We start from the raw sequence: 26,625 nt of genomic DNA on the forward strand, positions 1-26,625 counted from the left end.
ATGATTATACTAAATGGAGTGTCTCGGATTAACATACAGAATAAAATGAAATGCTCCGAGACCAGGTTGGTCTACACCATGTCGGCTGCTAGTGAAACTTACTGAGAGCAGGAAGCAGAAATGTACTTTGTACCGTTTGGACTATACCACAGTATTGGTTTAGGATATAATATAAGACAGACTTTTTTTACTCCCTGTCTGACAGACACTCACACAAACATGCCAAGACACAAGGTTTCTCTGACCATTTTCATTCTTTATCAAGTTCATACAAAGAACACTTAGTAAGGTTTCCTCTAAAAAGAGATGGTTAAAAAGCTGGACAATAACTTTGACCTTGACTCTTCCTCGAAAATGATTGTAATTAGTGCTGTAAAAATGGAAACAATCTTCATCATTGTTGTCATTATCATCATCGTCATCCTCAATTGATAACCTCTTTTAAAATGAAAGTAAACAGCTAGGGAATGAAAGGACCCTATTGAGGCTATGATGGTGTCTTTATGAGACTGATTGAATCTGCATAGGACTGAAGTGTTAAGGTTGGGTGGGAGGGTTTTTTAATACCCCTCATATCAATGTCCTCTGTCTTTGTGGAAGGAGCTCATTGGAACTCTAATCAACTGATCTGCCCAAATGCAACATCCTGTCAACCTTTAGTGTAGTTATATTTAATGCTCTATAATAGGAGTGTACTGCTATGTATTTCAGAGTCTTTTAACCTGAACATTTAACATTCCTAATTCAGGACATTGCCTCAGGTTGTCCACTACTGGAGTGGGAGGATGAGAGAGAGAGAGAGAGCAAGAGAGGGATGTGGTTTGTGGCGTTTGGCTCTTTGCTCTCTCTGATGGAGTCAGTCCAGACCCTGGAGACATATAAATGAAGTGAAACATCAGTGACAGCTGGCCTGGGTCTCCGTTTGGGATGGGGTGGCAGAACAAAACAAATGCAGGGCACTAGGAGAAAGGGATGCCCAGATAAATGCTGAACTCATGGAGAACATGCCCAGCAGACCAAAGGGTTGGACTTCCATTTTTTTTTCTTCTGTTGACAGTGCCTGTCTTCCTTATACAATGTGAATGATAGCCTCCAAATGAACATACAATATGCTCTTCATTTGTCTTGCCTGTTCTTCTGGAATTGTATGTACTGTGTCAGTGTGTACTGTACTGAGTGCATGTGTGTTTGTGTGTACACATTTATTCACATCATGTAGGCCTACACATGTTTCTAGACATTAAATATACACTTTTAGCTCCATTTCTCGTGGCCTTTAACTATGAATAAAGAACTGCATAATCAAAACCACATGTAAACAGAGAACATAAGAACACCTGCAACAACAATATTTATTTTTAGATGTCAGGGCAGTATGATTAGTACAGGCCCGTCAGCTAAATTAATATAATTTCTGGTCAAAACATGCAATGTTCCAGCACCTTAAGTACCTTGTATCTCCATTCTATCTGGACAGCCTGGGCATATTAAGAGGTGTCCAAACCAATTTTGGGATTCATTTAAAAGCCATAGACCTTGAATATAAATCAAATGAGATGACAATTTCATTTAAAACTATCAATTTTACATTTTATAATTGGGCTATTTTATTGACCAAGTCTACAGGCATTGCAAAGGTACTTGATAGATGCTTGGTTAAGGACGTCAATTAAAATCCTCCCTATGGTTTCTTCCTTGTTGTCTTAAGAGTTTACGCACCCACGGATACTGTTTCATGGTGCTGGGGACGAGGTGGGTATGGCGGCTTCATGGTAAAGAAATCTTGCTGATACTGGGCCCCTCGTAAGGTTAAGATTAAAAAGAGTACCAGTATTTGCCCTGCATTACAGAGTGGAGTAGGGGGAAGGGGGAACTTTTAGCTGATAGAACGAGGAGTAGGCCTCCCCTCCTTAGCCTCGCATGTTGTCAGATTACTTCACATACACCAGGGGTTTGAAACACTTCTGCCAGCTAACAACCCAAAGAAACACATCGGAGATGTCAGAACAAATTCATTTGGACACCGCAATCTGGGTGACCCAAACACTGGTAGCTCTCCACTCAACACAAAACGAGAGAAAGATGTGTTTTTCTTGTTTAAGTCTATAAAAAGCCCTTATATAAAACAAGTATTTCACCATTTTTACAGAAGACAAGTGGTACAATATATATATACACAAGTACGTAACAATCAAAGGTAGTCTACTACCAAAAGTATGGAACAACACATGATTTGCAGATATAAGCTGCACAGGAATCACAAATCTTCAATCGTCATTGTTAACTAATGTGTTGCCAAAGCACTTGAATACAATGCATTTTTGACATGAATACATGAGTGTATGTACCATACATAGTATCTGAAAAAGCACAAGCTTCAAACACAGGACATTTTCTGTGCGTGGCCAGTTTTGAATCTGAAAGCACTTCATCTCTCGTCAGTCAAATGCTACTGTTTTTGAAAGAACTTCCAATCCAAATACAGTACAAAAAAATCATACACAATATATTGCTACGGATGAAACCCAAGTATGTCTACCAGGTTGCATTCAGATAACCTGTTGTAGAATAGTTGCGTTTAAGGAAGTTTTACAAAGAACAGTCATTCAGCTCTTTTAGGGTGCCGTATATACAGTGTAATCATAGAGATTGAGTATGCACACCAAGCTGATGGTCCACAGTCTGACATTCCCACTGTGTGCTATCAGTTACGTGTACTCAATTTCTCCTGATAAGAACTATTTTGGTCCAGCACCTACAACCACAGAATGGACGACTGTGAGATATACATGGCTCCTCTGTCCTGCTCCTCGTCCAGTGTTGAGAAACTGAGGCAAAACATTGGGCCAGTAAGCCTTCGACAGCTTTAATTCACTTTTGACTGTCCAACACAGACTGAGGCAATCCAAAACCAGTGGGCTTACTGTGACAGTATTGGTGTAGGATTCACTGTACGGAGGCCCGCGGCAAAAGACTCTGGCATACCTGTGGGCCAAAAAGGCCCTTCACCGGGTAAATGATACTCAAGTAGGGTGTCACTGTTTAGAACAGTCAGCAGTGTTTGTCTCCCGTGAGTCAGATATACCTGCGGGTCAACATTCGCTCAGCACTAGGATGGGAAGAAGAGGGACATTAAGGTGGAATCTCAGCCAATTACTGTGCTTCGTTCCACTATAGGAGGCAAGCCAAGGCGCTAGCCTGGCAACATCCCGGTGCCTCGCTAGCTGTCAGCTTGGCCCCAGGCTGTGTTTGCCCTTGAAGCCTCAGAGGCTCTCCCTCCTCATGGAGACTCCCTGGAGCCTGAAGGATCCATGTGTCACAACGTCAGCATCGTTCAGCTAGCGTTAGCAAAACTATCCTAGTGCCTGCAGCCTGTAGAGCTCAGCTGAGGTTTCAGAGGTGTCCACTCTTGCAGGTCAGCCCTGATAACTGCTTGTAGGTTTGTGTTTCCTTTAGTATGGCCTTGCTGGAATTGTGTCTGTAAAATAACATTTGAATCCGTCCAATAGTAAAAGGTCATGGAGAGCTAATCAAGCTTTTTTTTCTGAGTGGAAAGGGTTCTCAGAGTTCTGATTCGCTAATGCAACTTCCTCTGCCGGAGAAGCGCACGAAGAGAGAGAAGAGAAAATTAAAATAAGCTCTGTGAAAAGCTCTGTGGTCTGGTTTCTGAGAAAATAGTCCAAAATACCTTTCAGAAGAGCCTGAAAAATCTTGGTCTATGTAGCTCTGCTTCCACCTCAGCTCCCCACATTTAAAGGACTCCGGAATGGTCCAAAGTCAGACTCCAGAGAGAGGGTTTGCAGATAGATGGGTACTTATTGCTTTGCAGACAGAACATATTGCTTGTTACTTGCACACATCCATTGCTTGTTCACAACCAGTAATGCATCCTGAACGATAAAGGAGAGACTCCATAGAATGCTTTATATGGCTGGGCTGTTAAGCTAAGAATCATTGTGTCTGAACCCCACCCCCACTTTTATGAATTGAAGTTGGAGAAAGCTAAATGGTGACCGTGCATGCTGCATACGGTAGCTATGAGTGCAGATGTGCATGATGCATATTTATACATGTACTGTGCATTTCTCAACACTTCTCTATTTCTGATGTACTTTTATTCAACCATATCATAAAAACAACAACTCCAAGTGGGTCTTGTGTAGATTACATAACAGCTTTAGAAATCCTGAAGTATGAACCGTGAACAGATCATTCAAATCCCCAATGAAATGTAACATAAGCATTAACCCACAATTGTCTCCAATTCCAACACGAATGACTCCATCGGCTGCACGTAGTTTAAATCAATTCAAATGTCCTATATTCCATATCATGCTGCTGCATAGGCTACAGTGAAACCACTTGGTGTCTGTCTGTAACACAGAATGGCTCAACAATAGCAGCCGAACGAATCTCCAAATCATTTAACACTGTGAAAGCCCTGCTCCACTCCATGCATGCCTAGTGCGTGAGAGTGTGTGAGGGCCTGCCATGCTGGCGATTGGGTATCATTAGTTATGGCTGCACCCCCCCGTGAGGAGGCATGGTGTCCCCTGGCTGGGAACAGCTTGGAAGACCATGCAGGGGTTGGATGCTGGAGGCTCCCACCATAAGTCAAGCCCACTGTGGAAAGGAAGAGCAGAGGAAAGGGGGGTCTGGTGGAGCTCAGGGACAGGCTGGAAGCTGGTTGGTGGGGAGGAGCAACAGTAGCAGCAAATGGTGAATGACTCTAGTAAACACGACTGACTGGCTGCCATCCGTTGATACGGTTCCACCTGTCTGGAATACCCTGGGCGTAGGTATGCACTGTGGCGTAACCTGTTTACTTATGATAATAAATTAAGCTTGAGGCTTGGGCTAAATTGCAGGAGAGTCCACTGAAACGTACGGTGAAGGACGGCGCTTGTGTGAACTTAGACGTATCAGATTTCCATGCAAATATTGTACCTTGCGGTCAAGTGTAAAATGATAACGAGCCAAGAGGAGTTGCTTGCTCTCCTGTAGCTGGAAATAATCATTGTGGTTGGGAAAGACTTACTGTAATGTCTATGTTTAGCCACTAGCTTCAACCCAGCTGCATTTACAGTGACTCATTATACATATAGATGAACCATACAACTGCATTCAACAAAATGATCATATTAAAGGCTATTTTAATATTACAATAATATATGCATGCATCACATGAATTGCTGCCAGTCTGGAAGACATACTTTAATAAAATACTCTGTATGATTTTCCTTCCTTCCTGACCTTTGTGCTTCATGTTTGGATAAATTCTTCAACAGCCAAAGCTAAGATGAAAAAAAAAATGAAAAAGCAATGACCTTTACTTCACACCTACAACTTTCCACCCTTGTATTGCCTTTGGCACCATATTACCCAGGACAGACACGGTGACCTGTCCTGCCCTCTAGCAGGCGCCTATTGTCCCTTGCAATTTGCATCGGGCCTCAGTTGAAGCTTCACTAACACAGACGGTTCCATTCAACGCGACTGTGGTGACCTTGCTGATACCTGTGCTGTTTGCCCTTTCCGATGCATGCGTCACCGATTAAGACAACAGCAAACAACACAACGCTGAGAGACGTGGACGCCCCAGGGCGTCTCCAGACACAACCACTGTGTGAGATTCCCCAGTTTTGACGACCAGGGGGCCTGAAGCTTCAGGGCTCTTCTCCAGCAGGTGACGAACAGGAGGTGCTTGCCGCACCAAACCTCTGTCCGGCTTAGTTCCTCATCCCTTATGCTTCAAGATGAATAAACAAGCACCTCCTCTCTCTCTCTCTCTCTCTCTCTTTCTCTCTCTCTCTCTCTCTCTCTCTCTCTCTCTCTCTCTCTCTCTCTCTCTCTCTCTCTCTCTCTCTCTCTCTCTCTCTCTCTCTCTCTCTCTCTCTCTCTCTCTCTCTCTCTCTCTCTCGTACAGATTTGCCAGAATGGTATCTCACTCTGTTCTGTATGGAGGGTGATGGGAGCTGACAAGACAATGGCATTGTCACTGCTGTTGTTCAGGGTCCTGGAGGTGCTTTACCCATGTGTACCACTCTGACAGGCTGCAAACAGTAGGAGAGTGTGTAAGTGTGTGGGGGGGGATTTGTAGAGTAGTGGTGCCAGTGGGAGCAAAGAGGAGATTGACCAAAACAAAACAGGGAGGATGCTGGGACAGAGAGGGAATTTAAAGGAACCAGGTTTAGAGAGAGCGAGTCACTTCATGTGATCGTTACCTTCCGTTTTGGGTGTTTCGTTATCAATAACAAAGAAAACCTGCAATTAAAATAGCAATAGAAGATTGCCTGTCCCTGTTCATCCCCCCAGCCATCAACACGACATTGATTCGTACAAAAAGCTCTCGCTCCCAGGCCTTACTCCCAGTCCTATAGACTCTTTTCTTGCTTTCCTACTCTCCAAACGTTCATGCTCAGACTGTGACCTCTGTCTTGCTGTTGGTGGGCAGCCCTTTGTTTTTGGGGTGCATGTGGGGCGACTGTCCATAGCCCAGGGGCTGGGAGAAGAGTTCCGGGAGTGTCTCAATGCTGAACTGCCGCTTGTTGGAGTAGGCCTGCCGGCGGCTGTTGGGCTGTTGATGTAACTGCTGTTGATGTTGTTGATGTTGTTGATGTTGCGGATGCTGCTGATGCTGCTGATGCTGCTGATGCTGAGGATGCTGTGAATGCTGCGGATGCTGCTGCTGTGCCTGCCCGATGTGGGAGGCCGTTGGATGCTGGACATGGCCCTTACTAGGGTCCCAGACTTTGAAGGCCGAGCTGGAGGTAAGCGGGTGGGTGTTAGTCTTGGAGACCTTGGGCTTGGGGAGCTGGGCGGCGGTGATGGTTATGGCCAGTGGGGCGTGGATGTCTGGAGGGGGCAGGAAGGGCTTGTCCTTGTGAAAGGCGATGGGCTGGAAGGTGGGGGCGAGGAGTGGTGGCGGGAGTAGTCCACCATCGGGTAGCCCTTGTAGTAGTCTCTTGCTGCCGTATCTGCTGCGAGAAGGGGGAGGAGACAAAGGTGGGGGAGAGAGAGAGAGAGAGAGAGAGAGAGAGAGAGAGAGAGAGAGAGAGAGAGAGAGAGAGAGAGAGAGCGAGCGAGAGCGAGAGAGCGAGAGCGAGAGCGAGAGCGAGAGAGCGAGAGAGCGAGAGAGAGGAATGCAGTTAGTGGTATAGAGGTCAAAATACCTTACAAATACCTTTAATCTTTTCCTTTGACATGGTATCCACTCAACCTGTAGGTCCACAATGAGTTATATGGGTCAGAATATCTACCTGGTACCCCCAGAGACCTCAACAATGTCCTCCTTTGTTCAGATACAGTAAGAGCTCTGTTATCCAGTGGCCAAACCCCTAAACCAAGTTAAAACAAAACAAAACAACAATGAAAATCTGTAAGGATCTGCTGCACAAGCATCTCCTCCCTACTTTATCATGCTGTAAAGACAAGTGTGATTCCAGGTAATTACATTGTACACATTGTAATAGCAGCGTAATAGACCCCATCATAATGTGGCTGTAAAATATGCTGGAATTGAAGAGCACAGATGAATAGAATGCGTTGAGTTACACCACTCATATCACTTCAATAACCTCGCCCAACCTCTCTGTTTGAATTAAATGTACACATTTAGACAAGTTATACAAGACATTGTGTCCCTTTCTGGAGTCACTTGTATGCTATTCTGCTGCCAAGGGAATAATTAAGGTGAGACACCTCTCCCCCTGTGTTAATCCCTGTGCCATTGGCTGTGTATTATATACCATGAAAGGAACCAGTAGCTTTACACCATCATCCCTAAACCAGCCAACCTGTCAGGTAAACCTACAATGACATGGAGGTAGAGCTGCACAGTGTACAGCGGCTTACACCCACAGGGGCTTGGTTCTGTGTGTGTCTGTGTGTGTCTGTGTGTGCTTGAGAGGGGGTTAAAATGCCTGAAGCCCCGTACCGTTAACGTTGAATGAAAACAAATAAGAAAAAAAAGCAACAGCAACTGGCGGATAAGCTGGAGTTTTGAGGGGAGTAAAAATAGAGTGGGTTTAGAGTGTCGTGTCGTATTAGTGAGGGAGCCCTGAGTGCTGCTTCATGAGGTCACGGCCGCAAACCCCTCAGCCCTCAGACACTAACAACCTTGTTCGCCCCACTGTTGTGTCGTTTAGGTTTTTCTTCCCCTATTCTGTTGGAAAAAAGTATCCTGGTTGTTGTTGTTTCTTTTCCCCCTCCCCCTCAGCCTCTGTGTGTGTGTGTGTGTGTGTGTGTGTGTGTGTGTGTGTGTGTGTGTGTGTGTGTGTGTGTGTGTGTGTGTGTGTGTGTGTGTGTGTGTGTGTGTGTGTGTGTGTGTGTGTGTGTGTGTGTGTGTGTGTGTGTGTGTGTGTCACTCGTAATTCACTGTATCACAATTCCAGTGGGTCAGAAGTTGATATACACTAAGTTGACTGTGCCTTTAAACAGCTTAGAAAATTCCTGAAAATTATATCATGGCTTTAGAAGCTTTTGATAGCTTAATTGACATCTTTTGAGTCAATTGGGGGTGTACCTGTGGATGTATGTCAAGGCCTACCTTCAAACTCACTGCCTCTTTGCTTGACATCATGGGAAAATCAAAAGAAATCAGCCAAGATCTCATTTAAAAAATTGTAGACCTCCACAAGTCTGGTTCATCCTTGGGAGCCAAACCCCTGAAGGTACCACGTTCATCTGTACAAACAATAGTATGCAAGTGTAAACACCATTGGACCACGCAGCTGTCATACCTCTTAGGAAGGAGATGCGTTCTGTCTCCTAGAGATGAACGTACTTTGGTGCGAAAAGTGCAAATCAGTCCCAGAACAACAGCAAAGTACCGTGTGAAGATGCTGGAGGAAACCGGTAGAAAAGTATCTATATTCACAGTAAAACGAGTCCTATATTGGCATAAGCTAAAAGGCTGCTCAGCAAGGAAGAAACCACTGCTCCAAAACCAACATAAACAAGCCAGACTACAGTTTGCATCTGCACATGGGGGACAAAGATCGTACTTTTGGAGAACACCATCCCAACCGTGAAGCACAGGAGTGGCAGCATCATGTTGTGGGGGTGCTTTGCTACAGGACGGACTGGTGCACTTCACAAAATTGATGGTATCATGAGGAGGGAAATTATGTGGATATATTGAAGCAACATCTCAAGACATCAGTAGGGAAGTTAAGGCTTGGTCGCAGATCTGTCTTCCAATTGGACAATGACCTCAAGCATACTTCCAAAATTGTGGCAAAATGGCTTAAGGACAACAAAGTCAAGGTATTGGAGTGGCCATCACAAAGCCCTGACCTCAACCTTATAGAATATTTGTGGGCAGGACTGAAAAAGTGTGTGCGAACAAAGAAGCCTACAAACCTGCCTCAGTTACACCAGCTCTGTCAGGAGGAATGGGCCAAAATTCACCCAACTTATTGTGGGAAGTTTGTGTACTAATTGCACTACATACTATTTAGCACATACTGTATAGTAAAAATGAAGTATGCCTTGGCCGAAACATATTACTTTTGGTACATTCAAGACAACTGGGGATTCAGAAACAAAATTAGCTCACACTGGGAAAAAATCATGACTTTGTGATCTTCAGGTTGAAGTCAGAGCTCTAGGATGACACCCGAGTTTCTGACTTGAGTTGTTGTCTTCAATGCACCATCAGTTACGGCTTCACATATGAACCGGAAAGCATCGCCTGTAGCCCTCACTCTCCATCATTAGAGGATGCATGCACTCAAAGACTTGGCCTCTATTGGTTGATCTAGCCAGCTATAGATAGACTACTCATTTGCTTTTGATGCACTTTGAGATACTATAAAACAGACTTTTTCAAATACTCAAACGGCCTACTATTTCGGACACAAGTATGAGCATTCAGACACGGCCTGTGTTTGTGTGTGTACCAAAAGCATTATTTTAAAACTTGTTACAAATGATGGAGTCATGCATGATACACAGAATGATATTTTGAAAGAGAAAGTAAAGTACATGAAAAATATGTTTTTGTTTCAGTCTCCTCCATCTCCACTAACTGAAACTAATTGTACGGATGTTTTCCTAATAATAATGTCAAATTAACAGATGTACTGAAAGACTCATGTGATGCCAAATTAGAGAAGATGAACATCTTGATGCAATTGGGGCCTTTAAGGCTGGATAAACTCCAGGGCTGGATGGCATACAAGTGGAAGTATACACATTTTTTTTATATACTCAGAGGACCATTATTAGCATGTTTTAACCACTCCTATATAAATGGTAGATTATCAGATATGTAACAAGAAGGTCTGATATCATTATTATTGAAACATTACCCAAGTGATATATACACTGCTTAAAAACATCAAGGGAACACTAAAATAACACATCCTAGATCTGAATGAATTAAATATTCATGGAGGTCTGGATTTGAAGTCACACTCAAAATTAAAGTGGAAAACCACACTACAGTCTGATCCAACTTTGATGTAATGTCCTTAAAACAAGTCAATATGAGGCTCAGTAGTGTGTGTGGCCTCCATGTGCCTGTATGACCTCCCTACAATGCCTGGGCATGCTCCTGATGAGTTGGCGGATGGTCTCCTGAGGGATCTCCTCCCAGACCTGGACTAAAGCATCCGCCAACTCCTGGACAGTCTGTGGTGCAACGTGGCATTGGTGGATGGAGCGAGACATGATGCCCCAGATGTGCTCAATTGGATTCCGGTCTGGGGAACAGGCGGGCCAGTCCATAGCATCAATGCCTTCCTCTTGCAGGAACTGCTGACACACTCCAGCCACATGAGGTCTAGCATTGTCTTGCATTAGGAGGAACTCAGGGCCAACCGCACCAGCATATGGTCTCACAAGGGGTCTGAGGATCTCATCTCGGTACCTAATGGCAGTCAGGCTACCTCTGGCGAGCACATGGAGGGCTGTGCGGCCCCCCAAAGAAATGCCACCCCACACCATGACTGACCCACCGCCAAACCGGTCATGCTGGAGGATGTTGCAGGCAGCAGAACGTTCTCCACGGTGTCTCCAGACTCTGTCACGTCTGTCACATGTGCTCAGTGTGAACCTGCTTTCATCTGTGAAGAGCACAGGGCGCCACTGGCGAATTTGCCAATCTTGGTGTTCTCTGGCAAATGCCAAATGTCCAGCACGGTGTTGAGCTGTAAGCACAACCCCCACCTGTGGACGTCGGGCCCTCATACCACCCTCATGGAGTCTGTTTCTAACCTTTTGAGCAGACACATGCACATTTGTGGCCTGCTGGAGGTCATTTTGCAGGGCTCTGGCAGTGCTCCACCTGCTCCTCCTTGCACAAAGGCGGAGGTAGCGGTCCTGCTGCTGGGTTGTTGCCCTCCTACGGCCTGTCTCCTGGTAGCGCCTCCATGCTCTGGACACTACGCTGATAGACACAGCAAACCTTCTTGCCACAGCTCGCATTGATGTGCCATCCTGGATGAGCTGCACTACCTGAGCCACTTGTGTGGGTTGTAGACTCCGTCTCATGCTACCACTAGAGTGAAAGCATCGCCAGCATTCAAAAGTGACCAAAACATCAGCCAGGAAGCATAGGAACTGAGAAGTGGTCTGTGGTCCCCATCTGTAGAACCACTCCTTTATTGGGGGTGTCTTGCTAATTGCCTATAATTTCCACTTGTTCTCTATTCCATTTGCACAACAGCATGTGAAATTTATTGTCAATCAGTGTTGCCTCCTAAGTGGACAGTTTGATTTCACAGAAGTGTGATTGACTTGGAGTTACATTGTGTTGTTTAAGTGTTCCCTTTATTTTTTTGAGCAGTGTATAAAGATCCAGTCCATTAAAAACATTGGAGACCTCACTTCAGTTTTGTGATGCAAAAATCCTAGAAAAATGCTTGGCGCATAGAATTAAAAAAGTATTGTCAGATATTATTCATCCTCATCAGACAGGTTTTTTACATGGACGATACATTGGAGATAATATAAGACAAGTACTGGAAACAATAGAATATTATGAAATATCGGGGACACCAGGCCTGGTTTTCATAGATGATTTTGAAAAGGCTTTTGATAAAGTACGACTGGAGTTTATATATATGCTTAGAATATTTAAATGTTGGGGAATCTCTTATAAAATGAGTTTAAATTATGTATAGTAACCCTAGGTGTAAAATAGTAAATAATGGCTACATCTCAGAAAGTTTAAAACTATCTAGAAGAGTAAAACAAGGTTGTCCACTCTCGGCATATCTATTCATTATTCCCATCGAAATGTTAGCTGTTAAAATGAGATCAAACAATAATATTAAGGGATTAGAAATCCGTGGCTTAAAAACTAAGGTGTCATTGTACGCTGATGATTCATGGTTTCTTTTAAAACCACAATTGGAGTCTCTCCACGGCCTCATAGAGGATCTAGATACTTTTGCTATCCTCTCTGGATTAAAACCAAATTATGATAATACGTATTGGATCACTAAAAAAGGCCAATTTTACATTACCATGTAGTTTACCAATTAAATCTGACGGAGATGTGGACATAATCGGTATACAAATCCCAAAATAAAGAAATTATCTCACTCCAATACATTTTTATAGAAAGTTAGCAAAAATAGATAAGATCTCGCTACCATGGAAAGGAAAATATCTGTCTATTTGTGGAAAAATAGCCCTGATTATCTCTTTAGTTATATCACAGTTTACCTATTTGATTATGGTTTTGCCTACACCTGGTGACCTGCTTTTTAAATTATATGCAAATAAATTCATTAAACCTACAATGTGATTTTCTGAATTTTTTTTCTCTCATTTTGTCTGTCATAGTTAAGTGTACCTATGATGATTTACCCCAAAAATATATGGGGGATTGGAAATGATGCAGACAATTACATTGATGCAAGCAACAATCTTTCCGCAATATTAAGCTGATCCACCCCTTAAAATTAAAAACAAAAAATGATGGAATTTCTCGTGGATGAACGGTGTTGCATCCCACCAATAGAGTTCCAGACACTTCTAGAATCTATGCATATTGAAACTGTTCTGGAAGCTGGTGGGAGCCCAAAGTCCAATTAGGTTCTTTATTTTGGCAGTTACCTGTATATTGCTCCTGAAACTCAATATCATCAAACCACAGACTAGTCTTCTAGAAAAGCTGGATTTCTTGAAGATCATAAAACATGAATTACCTTGAAAAACGATCAAAAAGTGGAAATTGTTCTTCAATACAGAACATTATAACACTTACTCTGTGTTGTTAAGGAGAGTTCTCACTTCTTCCAAAGGAGAACAACTACAGATGTATAAAGCTGCTTTAAATGGCCTAATCACTGCAATTTCAGGAAATGATTTTAACGCGAGGCATTAAACGGCTATTGTGCTGATAATGACAGTGCTCTTAAAATGCTTGCTTTCATGTTGTGGCATGTGACACGTTTGGCAAGTCATGGGAGGATTAAATGGCTATGTTGCCAACGCAACTGTATACAGGCATGTGTTTATACATTGTAAATATTCTAAAGGATAAGCAGCTTGATTGCAGCAGACCATGTGACAGGGTTTACACTGCCACATGGCTTCTCTAAAGAATAGAAGTCTAGCAGGTGCCAAGTCATTCATTCTGAAGACTTCCATTGATCCCCACACCACAGCCATTTTGAGGCCAAGTAGGGGTGTGCTGTAATTAGCCAAAGGAAAAAACAAACAATATTGCACCAGACGAGACTGACATTTTATCTCTTTATCCTTACTAGTGATGCTCGAAACCCATGCTACCCAACTACTACTCTTTATCCTTACTAGTGATGCTCAAAACCAATGCTACCCAACTACTACTCTTTATCTTTACTAGTGATGCTCGAAACCTATGCTACCCAACTAATACTCTTTATCCTTAATAGTGATGCTCGAAACCCGCTCTACCCAACTACTGCTCTTTATCTTTACTAGTGATGCTCGAAACCAATGCTACCCAACTACTACTCTTTATCCTTACTAGTGATGCTCGAAACCCATGCTACCCAACTACTACTATGCTTGCTAAGAAAGATTTGCACGAAAGTGACCTCAGGGTTGCAGCAGCATGCGTTTTGTCACGGGGAATCACTGACGTTCTCGGCCGACGGCACAGGAAGTGCACGGTGAGGGAGCATATGCACTGAAGGCGGGGGACCAGCAACGAGGCCTTGCTGCCCTCTCCGTCCATTTCTCGCCTTCTCCATCACTTTTTCGCACTATCCCTTTGTGCCCTATCAGAAATTCTCAGGTCGTTAGTGTTTAATTAAGATACAGGGCTACAACTACATCCTGGTCCAAGGACCTGCTGGTACACCTGGCAGAAGTTGGCTGACGCCTGAGCCAAAGCCCCTGAACTACACTCTGTCCTCTCAATGACTTTGCCAACACAGAGAGTGGCGACGTGCCGTGTTGTTTATTGGCTTGCTGGGGGTTACAATCACGTGTGAAGAGATGAGAGTGCTAAGCCTATATCTCAAATGAGCTGCTGTGTATGCCCTTATGAGTGTGTCTGTGTGTGCCCTTGTGAGTGTGTCTGTGTGTGCCCTTATGAGTGTGTCTGTGTGTGCCCTTATGAGTGTGCCCTTATGAGTGTGTCTGTGTGTGCCCTTATGAGTGTGCCCTTATGAGTGTGTCTGTGTGTACCCTTATGAGTGTGTCTGTGTGTGCCCTTATGAGTGTTTCTGTGCGTGCGCTTGTGAGTGTGTCTGTGTGTGCCCTTATGAGTGTGTCTGTGTGTGCCCTTATGAGTGTGTCTGTGTGTGCCCTTATGAGTGTGTCTGTGTGTTCCCTTATGAGTGTGTCTGTGTGCCCTTGTGAGTGTATCTGTGTGTGCCCCTGTGAGTGTGTCTGTGTGTGCCCTTATGAGTGTGCCCTTATGAGTGTGTCTGTGTGTGCCCTTATGAGTGTGCCCTTATGAGTGTGTCTGTGTGTACCCTTATGAGTGTGTCTGTGTGTGCCCTTATGAGTGTTTCTGTGCGTGCGCTTGTGAGTGTGTCTGTGTGTGCCCTTATGAGTGTGTCTGTGTGTGCCCTTATGAGTGTGTCTGTGTTTGCCCTTATGAGTGTGTCTGTATGTGCGCTTGTGAGTGTGTCTGTGTGTGCCCTTATGAGTGTGTCTGTGTGTGCGCTTGTGAGTGTGTCTGTGTGTGTGCTTGTGAGTGTGTCTGTGTGTGTGCATTTGTATGTGTCCCTGTACCTCAATGCCTTTCCATGTGTCATTACCATTGTTTAGAATCTCATGCGTCAACCTGCTTTTCCGGCCATCTGCAAGCTTGCGTGTGTGTGTGTGTGTGTTTGTGAGTGTGTGTGCTTGTGAGTGTGTATTTGCGGGTACGCATGTGTGTGTCCGCAAGACCATACGGCTGTCTGCTCCATTCATGAGGAAATAAGAAGTGAAATACCCTAGAGGTGTAGAGAGACTCCCGTCTCTTAAAATCAATGGATTCAAATGAGATGCAGAGATGTAAATATGAAGCAACTGCCCGTGGTAATGCACCAGCCGTGAGGTGGGCCCTTCTCAAGGGCCCGATGAGCCGGCATGCCAACCTGCTGTGCCACAGGACCCGTGCCCCGGCTGGCACCACGGATGGCAGCCACGCCATTGTCTGTACAACATCCAGCTTATGCGTGTGTGTGTGTGTGTGTGGTGTGTACAGTGTCTAAAAAAAATGAATGCAGTTTAAAAGTGACTACATTAAAGAGCGGACCGTATTCTGTTTGGGGTCCTCCTGGTGACAGGGTTGGGGATTGTAAAATGTGCTTTCATCAAGCAGAAAGGAATATGGAGAAAAAGAGTGTTGCATCACAATCGGATGAAAATGTTAATTTAAGTATTTTACTGCAAATGTCAATGACAACGTCATATGAATCTATTGTCTTTTCTATTGACGGTCCTTTGGTGCAATCACACTTATTTACTCAGTGAGCAGCATAATGAAGTGGACTCCTCCATCCCTGCCATTAGTGGTTTTAGAATAGGAGGAGCTAGTGAGCAGTTCTACTGACATGCAATGATCTCATGGCGCGAACATGTCTGTGTCGTGCTGTCTTTCCAAATAAGCATCAGTGTGTCCTTGTCTTTCCAGAGGGATCAGATACAATCACGTATGGTTGTGTGTGTGTGTGTGTGTGTGTGTGTGTGTGTGTGTGTGTGTGTGTGTGTGTGTGTGTGTGTGTGTGTGTGTGTGTGTGTGTGTGTGTGTGTGTGTGTGTGTGTGTGTGTGTGTGTGTGTGTGTGGGCTCAGAATGCATGTGTGTTGGGGTCAGTGTACTGTAAGAATGTGTGAATGTGTGCTTATGTGTGTGAGGCCATGGGGCCAGCAAAATGGTACGGCTCTGACCCATCCAGACCCATACTGTCAGCCACTCAACAGGGAGTCATGTCACTCACTATCCTGACTGTCTGTGATTGAGCTACAGGCAGGGTTACTGCACCATGTGTCTGTGTTCCACATGTGTTTGTGTTCCACATGTGTTTGTGTTCCACATGTGTCTGTGTTCCACATGTGTCTGTGTTCCATATGTGTTTTGGGGGATATGTAGTAGCATCAGTTTGTGTGTTAATGAGTTAGTCATGATAGAGGAGGGCAGTTGATGATGTGTGGGAGTAACATCATTGTTGTTCATATACAACATACATCCTCTACTTCAGGGCTGCCCAACCCTCTTCCTGGAGATCCACTGTCCTGTAGGTTGGACTGAAGACCCACAGGAAGGTAGATCTCCAGGAAGAGGGTTGGCCTGAAGACCCACAGGACGGTAGATCTCCAGGAAGAGGGTTGGACTGAAAACCCACAGGACAGTAGATCTCCAGGAAGAGGGTTGGGCTGAAGACCCACAGGACGGTAGATCTCCGGGAAGAGGGTTGGCCTGAAGACCCACAGGACGGTAGATCTCCGGGAAGAGGGTTGGCCTGAAGACCCACAGGACGGTAGATCTCCAGGAAGAGGGTTGGACTGAAAACCCACAGGACGGTAGATCTCCAGGAAGAGGGTTGGGCTGAAGACCCACAGGACGGTAGATCTCCGGGAAGAGGGTTGGCCTGAAGACCCACAGGACGGTAGATCTCCAGGAAGAGGGTTGGACTGAAAACCCACAGGACGGTAGATCTCCAGGAAGAGGGTTGGGCTGAAGACCCACAGGACGGTAGATCTCCGGGAAGAGGGTTGGCCTGAAGACCCACAGGACGGTAGATCTCCAGGAAGAGGGTTGGACTGAAAACCCACAGGACGGTAGATCTCCAGGAAGAGGGTTGGGCTGAATACCCACAGGACGGTAGATCTCCGGGAAGAGGGTTGGCCTGAAGACCCACAGGACGGTAGATCTCCAGGAAGAGGGTTGGACTGAAAACCCACAGGACGGTAGATCTCCAGGAAGAGGGTTGGGCTGAAGACCCACAGGACGGTAGATCTCCGGGTAGAGGGTTGGCCTGAAGACCCACAGGACGGTAGATCTCCAGGAAGAGGGTTGGGCTGAAGACCCACAGGACGGTAGATCTCCGGGAAGAGGGTTGGCCTGAAGACCCACAGGACGGTAGATCTCCGGGAAGAGGGTTGGCCTGAAGACCCACAGGACGGTAGATCTCCAGGAAGAGGGTTGGGCTGAAGACCCACAGGACGGTAGATCTCCGGGAAGAGGGTTGGCCTGAAGACCCACAGGACGGTAGATCTCCGGGAAGAGGGTTGGACTGAAAACCCACAGGACGGTAGATCTCCAGGAAGAGGGTTGGGTTGAAGACCCACAGGACGGTAGATCTCCAGGAAGAGGGTTGGCCTGAAGACCCACAGGACGGTAGATCTCCAGGAAGAGGGTTGGACTGAAAACCCACAGGACAGTAGATCTCCAGGAAGAGGGTTGGGCTGAAGACCCACAGGACGGTAGATCTCCAGGAAGAGGGTTGGGCTGAAGACCCACAGGACGGTAGATCTCCAGGAAGAGGGTTGGGCTGAAGACCCACAGGACGGTAGATCTCCAGGAAGAGGGTTGGGCTGAAGACCCACAGGACGGTAGATCTCCAGGAAGAGGGTTGGGCTGAAGACCCACAGGACAGTAGATCTCCAGGAAGAGGGTTGGGCTGAATACCCACAGGACGGTAGATCTCCGGGAAGAGGGTTGGCCTGAAGACCCACAGGACGGTAGATCTCCAGGAAGAGGGTTGGACTGAAAACCCACAGGACGGTAGATCTCCAGGAAGAGGGTTGGGCTGAAGACCCACAGGACGGTAGATCTCCGGGTAGAGGGTTGGCCTGAAGACCCACAGGACGGTAGATCTCCAGGAAGAGGGTTGGGCTGAAGACCCACAGGACGGTAGATCTCCGGGAAGAGGGTTGGCCTGAAGACCCACAGGACGGTAGATCTCCGGGAAGAGGGTTGGCCTGAAGACCCACAGGACGGTAGATCTCCAGGAAGAGGGTTGGGCTGAAGACCCACAGGACGGTAGATCTCCGGGAAGAGGGTTGGCCTGAAGACCCACAGGACGGTAGATCTCCGGGAAGAGGGTTGGACTGAAAACCCACAGGACGGTAGATCTCCAGGAAGAGGGTTGGGTTGAAGACCCACAGGACGGTAGATCTCCAGGAAGAGGGTTGGCCTGAAGACCCACAGGACGGTAGATCTCCAGGAAGAGGGTTGGACTGAAAACCCACAGGACAGTAGATCTCCAGGAAGAGGGTTGGGCTGAAGACCCACAGGACGGTAGATCTCCAGGAAGAGGGTTGGGCTGAAGACCCACAGGACGGTAGATCTCCAGGAAGAGGGTTGGGCTGAAGACCCACAGGACGGTAGATCTCCAGGAAGAGGGTTGGGCTGAAGACCCACAGGACGGTAGATCTCCAGGAAGAGGGTTGGGCTGAAGACCCACAGGACAGTAGATCTCCAGGAAGAGGGTTGGGCTGAAGACCCACAGGACGGTAGATCTCAAAGGAAGAGGGTTGGGCAGCCCTGCTCTACTTGATTACTCACACATGTTTTTCTCACGTTTCACACAGTCACAGATGTTTTTTTCACGTTTCATTCGTTGTGTGTGTGTGTGTGTGTGTGTGTGTGTGTGTGTGTGTGTGTGTGTGTGTGTGTGTGTGTGTGTGTGTGTGTGTGTGTGTGTGTGTGTGTGTGTGTGTGTGTGTGTGTGTGTGTGTGTGTGTGTGTGTATTTGTGCTTACTCGTGTGTGTCCGCAGGACCATACGGCTGTCTACTGCATTTATGAGAAAATAATAAGTGAAATACTGTAGAGGCTTATAGGGCACCAGCTACACAGTTTATAATATACTTAACATACATTAACATTATATAACATATAACAAACACTCTGTTCAGTACTGGAGTATCACAGGCACTGTGTCTCACGTAATATTGACGGCAGTTCTCAAATGCACGGTGTAGAAATATTCAAATGCATAAAATATGTTTATATTATTTAAGTGAGTGGATAGGTTTTAGTGCATTTATGTCTATGTGAACTGGTCTGTTGATAGACAGTGTATGTGAAAGGATGTCTGTAGTGAGCGGTACGTTGCTTACCCACAGCCTTGAGGGAGGCGCACTTGTTAAAGCCCAGACCAAGGTTGTTGTGAGGGTGGGAGAGTGCCATCGCTGGACCCAGGGGTGAGAGGGCAGCGTTATTCAGGTGGTTGTGATCTGAAGGACAGAGAGAGAGAGAGAGGGAGAGAGATAAAGAAAGCAAGAGAAGAAGAGAGAATGAACTGCTGTTACACCCTTAGTCCACGTGTACCATCATGTGTACCATCATGTGTACCATCATGTGTACCACCATGTGTACCATCATGTGTACCACCATGTGTACCATCATGTGTACCACCATGTGTACCACCATGTGTACCATCATGTGTACCACCATGTGTACCACCATGTGTACCATCATGTGTACCATCATGTGTACCACCATGTGTACCAACCATCATGTGTACCACCATGTGTACCACCATGTGTACCATCATGTGTACCACCATGTGTACCATCATGTGTACCACCATGTGTACCATCATGTGTACCATCATGTGTACCACCATGTGTACCATCATGTGTACCACCATGTGTACCACCATGTGTACCATCATGTGTTCCACCATGTGTACCACCATGTGTACCACCATGTGTACCATCATGTGTACCACAATGTGTACCACCATGTGTGAGTAATGCTTAATGACCTGTATATTTATGCATCTACTCTGTGCATAGTGGGGGCTGGTGAAGATAAGGATGCATGCTGAGAAAAACATGTGACCACACTGTCCTTTGTAATATTGAGGCAGTCAAATATCCTCCCCTACACTAGAAGAAAATGTGCTATCTTCGGCTGTTCCCATAGGAGAACCCTTTGGAGAACCACTTTTGGTTCCAGGAAGAACAGTTTAAGGACGCTAATGTGGCCCAGTGGTTGCAGTCCCGGATGTGGCGCTCATTGGCGTGCATGAGCACCGCCTCTCTATCTGCCCCGTGGCGGTGTGAGGCCGGATGGTTTGTTGTGCTACACACATCACCCAGGTAGGTGCTACATTTCAGTATTGGACAATCTAGTCTATCTACGGAGGAGGAGCTGTGACTAACGAAGACGACTCGGTTCCCGATGAAGAGCTCTGTGGCCTGTCTGTCAGATGTCTCTATCTCCCTGCCTGGCAGTACCAACTATGCTCCCTCCTCTTAAGATACTTCCTTTTCCAAACTGCCTTTCATCTAAAGCTATGGAAGACAATTTTATTTGTGTTTATTTAATGTAATATCTTATGTTGTTCTTGTCTATCACTGTTCTGTACTTTGTTATGTATTTGTACATTTTATGTGGACCCCAGGAAGAGTAGCTGCTGCATGTGCAGTAGATAATGGAGATCTTAAAAAACTCAACTAAAGAACTGCCAGATTCCTACATTTGTTTAAATTGGTTAAATCTTTTTTAGTTTTTTTAGTTTTTAAAGCGACTTTGAGATTCTACCTGGAATGAAAAACCCTATATTAAATCAATATTATTATTATTATTAATACCATGGCATTGTTGAATACTCCTTTCTGATTGGCTTGAAGGGCATTCTAGAGTGTGCATAATTTAAGTGATAATGCCCGAAAAGCCAGTGTTTGGAGGATATATTGGCACAGGTGTTGTTAGGCAAACCGTGCCAATATATCCTCCAAACACCAGCTTCGAGGGCATTATCACTATTATACAACGGGTTAGCAACATATTCAAATAATGATTGACATATTTTCATTAAAAACGTTGTTTTGATTAATTTATTCATACTATTTCATCCTTCCACAAGACATAATAATAAGAATCCCGACACAAATCTAGGGTTGCTACCCAAGCCAACTGGTCATTCATTCTATCGGCCCAGTCGTTCAGCCTTTTTGTTCTGTATCTATGGACATGACTCAGTTGTTCGTTCTAAATGTTCCATTGCAATACTGGCTGGCAATGTTATTTTTCCTTGCTTGCTAGCTAGCCAACTAAGACTAATTTACAGTCACGTCAAAAAGTACAGCCAGAATAACAGGACATTAAATCAAATCAAATCAAATTGCATTGGTCACATACACATGGTAAGCAAATGTTATTGCGAGTGTAGCGAAATGCTTGTGTTTCTAGTTCCAACAGTGCAGCAATATCTTACATGTAATCTAACAATTCCACAACAACTACCTAATACTCACAAATCTAAGTAAAGGAATGGAATAAGAATATATACATATAAATATATGGATGAGCAATGACCGAGCGGCATAGGCTAGATGCAATAGATGGTATAAAATACAGTATATACATAAGAGATGAATAATGGAAGATATGTAAAGATATGTAAACATTATTAAAGTGACATTATTAATGTGACTAGTGATCCATTTATTATTTATTATTTTATTAATATTATTATTATTATTTATTATTATTAAAGTGGCCAATGATTTTAAGTTTGTATGTAGGCAACAGCCTCTCTGTGTTAGTGATGGCTGTTTAACAGTCTGATTGCCTTGAGATATAAGCTGTTTTTCAGTCTCTCTGTCCCAGCTTTGACGCACCTGTACTGACCTTGCCTTTGGGATGATAGCGGGGTGAACAGGCAGTGGCTCTTTTTGGCCTTCCTGTGACATCGGGTGCTGTAGGTGTCCTGGAGGGCAGGTAGTTTGCTCCCGGTGATGCGTTGTGCAGACCGCATCGCCCTCTGGAGAGCGTTCTGGTTGTGGGCAGTGCAGTTGCCATACCAGGCGGTGATACAGCCCGACAGGATGCTCCAAATTGTGCAACTGTAAAGGTTTGTGAGGGTTTTAGGTGACAAGCCTAATTTCTTCAGCTTCCCGACTCCCGACACACTATTGCGCCTTCTTCACCACACTGTCTGTGTGGGTGGACCGTTTCAGTTTGTCTGTGATGTGTACACCGAGGAACTTAAAACTTTCCACCTTCTCCACTGCTGTCCTGTTAATGTGGATGAGGGGTTGCTCCCTTTGTTGTTTCCTGAAGTCCACGATCCTCTCCTTTGTTTTGTTGGCATTGAGTGAGAGGTTGTTTTCCTGACACCACAGACTGAGGGCCCTCAACTCCTCCCTGTAGGCTGTCTCGTCGTTGTTGGTAGTCAAGCCTACTATTGTTGGGTTGTCTGCCTACTTGATACATGAGTTGGAGGCATGCATGGCCACGCAGTCATGGGTCAACAGGGAGTACAGGAGGGGCTGAGCACGCACCCTTGTGGGGCCACAGTGTTGAGGATCAGCGAAGTGGAGATGTTGTTTCCTACCTTCACCACCTGGGGAGCGGCCCATCAGAAAGTCCGGGACCCAATTGCAAAGAGCGGGGTTGAGTCCCAGGGCCTCGAGCTAAATGATGAGCTTGGAGGGTACTATGGTATTCCTCTTGTCCAGATGGGATAGGGCAGTGTGTAGTGTGATGGTGATTGCCTCGTCTGTGGACTTATTGGGGCAGTAAGCAAATTGAAGTTGGAGTGGGTCTAGGGTGTCTGGTAAGGTGGAGGTGATATGATCCTTGACTAGTCTCTCAAAACACTTCATGATGACAGAAGCTCGATAGTTATTTAGTTCTATTACATTTACCAACTTGGGTACAGGAACAATGGTATCCATCTTGACGTATGTGGGGGCAGCAGACTGGGATAGGGAGAGATGTCCATAAACACACCAGCCAGCTGGTCTGCGCATGCTCTGAGGATGCGGCTAGGGATGCCGTCTCGGCCAGCAGCCTTGCGTGGGTTAACACATTTAAATATCTTACTCATGTCGGCCACGGAGAAGGAGAGCCCATTTAGCTGCATTTGCGTTTGTTTAAGCAGTTTTCTAGTGACATTTCTTTGGATACATCCACAACAATGAGCTAATGATGCACAATTTTGTCTGGCATAGAAAACGTGCTCTTTCATCAGTACATTGTTGCTCAGAGGAGCTAGCCAACAACACAGCAAACGCAATAACTTCAAACTGAAGATGGAAAGACACCAAAGTAGCTGCACTTAATTTTGTTTGACCTGTTTTTTATTGATAGTTCTCTGTATATATCAATATAAATGATGCTGATTCATGATTTCGACTTGCTGAGAAAAGCTGCCTACCTGTCTGTCTGTCTCATCCCGACTCCTGACACGTTCATTACTATGGGACAGCTGGAGATCAAATTTAAATATTGAAACAATGTTGCAAATGTTCAGAGAGACAGACAGCAAGGTTTATACAAATCTCCTCTGTTGAAAACTAAATGTTAGTCTGTGAATGTTAGAAATATGAGATAATGTCTTTTTATAGCGGAGATCAAGTTTATAAATAGCCTGGCTGGGCTAATGAGACAGTGGATTGCACAGTCAGATGGATACAGAGTAAATAGGCATTTTAACAAATAGACAGAGGCTGTGATATATTGTCCATATATTACAAACCCACGAGGTGCCTTATTGCTATTATAAACTGGTTACCTATGTAATTAGAGCAGTAAAAATCTACTTTTTGTCATACCCATGGTATACGTTGTCATATACCATGGCTGTCAGCCAATCAGCATTCAGGGCTCGAACCACCCAGTTTATAATACCCTATAACGCACGGTAGAATTCAAAAGTTAATACTTACATTCTATGTTTGAGCTGCTTTTGAAAGCAAAAGTCGAATTGAAAACATTATTGGCATTGTTGAATTTGATGTTTATAATTACAAGCTAGAACTTACGGTTTTGTTAGCTAAAATTGCAAGTAAGTATTGTTTGGTTACCATAGTAACTACTGTTGTTACAGTTGAAGTCAGAAGTTTACATACACTTAGGTTGGAGTCATTAAAACTCATTTTTCAACCACTCCACAAATGTTTTGTTAACGAACTATAGTTTTGGCAAGTCGGTTAGGACATCTACTTTGTGCATGACACAAGTGATTTTTCCCAAAATTGTCTACAGACAGATTATTTCACTTAATGTTCACAATTCCAGTGGGTGAGAAGTTTACATACACTAAGTTGACTGTGCCTTTAAACAGCTTGGAAAATTCCATAAAATTATGTCATGACTTTAGAAGCTTCTGATAGGCTAATTGACATAATTTGAGTCAATTGGAGGTGTACCTGTGGATGTATTTCAAGGCCTACCTTCAAACTCAGTGCCTCTTTGCTTGACATCATGGGAAAATCAAAATAAATCAGCCAAGACCTCAGAAAAAACATTGTAGACCTCCACAAGTTTGGTTCATATTTGGGAGCAATTTACAAATGCCTGAAGGTACCACGTTCATCTGAACAAATAATATTATGTATAAGTATAAACACCATGGGACCACACAGCCGTCATACCGCTCAGGAAGGAGACGCGTTCTGTCTCCTAGAGATGAACGTACTTTGGATCAGAAAGTGCAAATCAATCCCAGAACAACAGCAAAGGACCTTATGAAGATGCTGGAGGAAACCGGTACAAAAGTATCTATATCCACAGTTAAACAAGTCCTATATCGACATAACCTGATAGGCCGCTCGTGAAGGAAGAAACCACTGCTCCAAAACAACCATAAAAAAGCCAGACTACGGTTTGCAACTGCACATGGGGACAAAGATCGTACTTTTTGGAGAAATGTCCTCTGGTCTGAAGAAACAAAAATAGAACTGTTTGGCCATAATGACCATCGTTATATTTGGAGGAAAAAGGGGGAGGCTTGCAAGCCGAAGAACACCATCCCAACCGTGAAGCACGGGGGTGGCAGCATCATGTTGTGGGGATGCTTTGCTGCAGGAGGGACTGGTGCCCTTCACAAAATAGATGGCAACATGAGGCAGGAAAATTATGTGGATAAATTGAAGCAACATCTCAAGACATCAGTCAGGAAGTTAAAACTTGGTCGCAAATGGGTCTTCCAAGTGGACAATGACCCCAAGCGTACTTCCAAAGTTGTGGCATTGTGGCAAGGTATTGGAGTGGCCATCACAAAGCCCTGACCTCAATCCTATAGAACATTTGTGGGCAGAACTGAAAAAGCGTGTGCGAGCAAAGAGGCCTACAAACCTGACTCAGTTACACCAGCTCTGTCGGGAGGAATGGGCCAAAATTCACCCACCTTATTGAGGGAAGCTTGTGGAAGGTTATCTTAAACGTTTGACCCAAGTTAAACAATTTAAAGACAATGCTACCAATACTAATTGAGTGTATGTAAACTTCTGACCCATGGGGAATGTGATGATACATTCTGAATCAATCTGAAATAAATAATTCTCTCTACTATTATTCTGACATTTCACATTCTTAAAATAAAGTGGAGTACTGTACTGCAGCACCAGCTGTGCCACCAGAAACTCTGGGTTCGCGCCCAGGCTCTGTCGTAACAGGCCGTGACCGGGAGGTCCGTGGGGCGATGCACAATTGGCCCAGCGTCGTTAGGGAGTTGTTGGTCGGTAGGGATATCCTTGTCCTCTCGTGCACCAGCGACTCCTGTGGCGGGCCAGACTCAGTGCGCACTAACCAAGGTTGCCAGGTGCACAGTGTTTCCTCCGACACATTGGTGCGGCTGGCTTCCGGGTTGGATGCGCGCTGTGTTAAGAAGCAGTGCGGCTTGGTTGGGTTGTGTATCGAAGGACGCATGACTTTCAACCTTCGTCTCTCCCGAGCCCATACGGGAGTTTTAGCAATGAGACAAGATAGTAGCTACTAAACAATTGGATACCACGAAATTGGGGAGAAAACGGGGTAAAATAAAATAGAAAATAGAATAAAAAATTAAGTTGTGATCCTAACTGACCAAAGACAGGGAATTTTTTACTAGGATTAAATGTCAGGAATTGTGAAACTGAGTTTAAATGTATTTGGCTAAGGTGTACGTAAACTTCCGACTTCTACTGTATCTAGTAAACTTGCTAGCTACTTCTGTGGATGTTGAACACATTCCTACTGGCAAATTAACACATTTCTAGGAGCAAATGTGTTAATTATAGGAATTGTATAAAAGGGATAATTAACTCGGGGTTCTAGTCATTCTCTGGAAAATAATGCAACTCCAACATCTTCCACGTTGTTTATTATTTTCCATAGAATGCATAGCCCCTCGTTGATGATTCCTTACGTAATGTTAATGGTGAACTAACACGGCTGCCACAGAATGTTAAAGTGGCATGTATCATAATGCTCATTCTAGACATTCAGTTACATGACATTGT

The 26,625-nt window shown here is 44.8% G+C and overlaps 1 protein-coding gene across 1 annotated transcript in view; it reads right to left on the reverse strand.

Annotated features, from left to right (window-relative positions):
• Positions 1-6,418: 6,418 nt before the first annotated feature.
• Positions 6,419-26,625, reverse strand: part of LOC124015364 (protein shisa-9-like) — a 171,186-nt gene continuing 150,979 nt past the window's right edge. Inside the window, exons 3-7 of the mRNA XM_046330537.1 lie at positions 19,504-19,620; positions 7,260-7,337; positions 6,900-6,980; positions 6,695-6,855; positions 6,419-6,592 (exon numbers count right to left, since the gene is read on the reverse strand). Of these exons, the coding sequence (XP_046186493.1) occupies positions 6,419-6,592; positions 6,695-6,855; positions 6,900-6,980; positions 7,260-7,337; positions 19,504-19,620 (611 nt within the window). The remainder of the gene's footprint in view (positions 6,593-6,694; positions 6,856-6,899; positions 6,981-7,259; positions 7,338-19,503; positions 19,621-26,625) is intronic.

The sequence above is a fragment of the Oncorhynchus gorbuscha genome, linkage group LG26, assembly GCF_021184085.1.
Source record: "Oncorhynchus gorbuscha isolate QuinsamMale2020 ecotype Even-year linkage group LG26, OgorEven_v1.0, whole genome shotgun sequence".
Classification (NCBI taxonomy): Eukaryota; Metazoa; Chordata; class Actinopteri; order Salmoniformes; family Salmonidae; genus Oncorhynchus; species Oncorhynchus gorbuscha.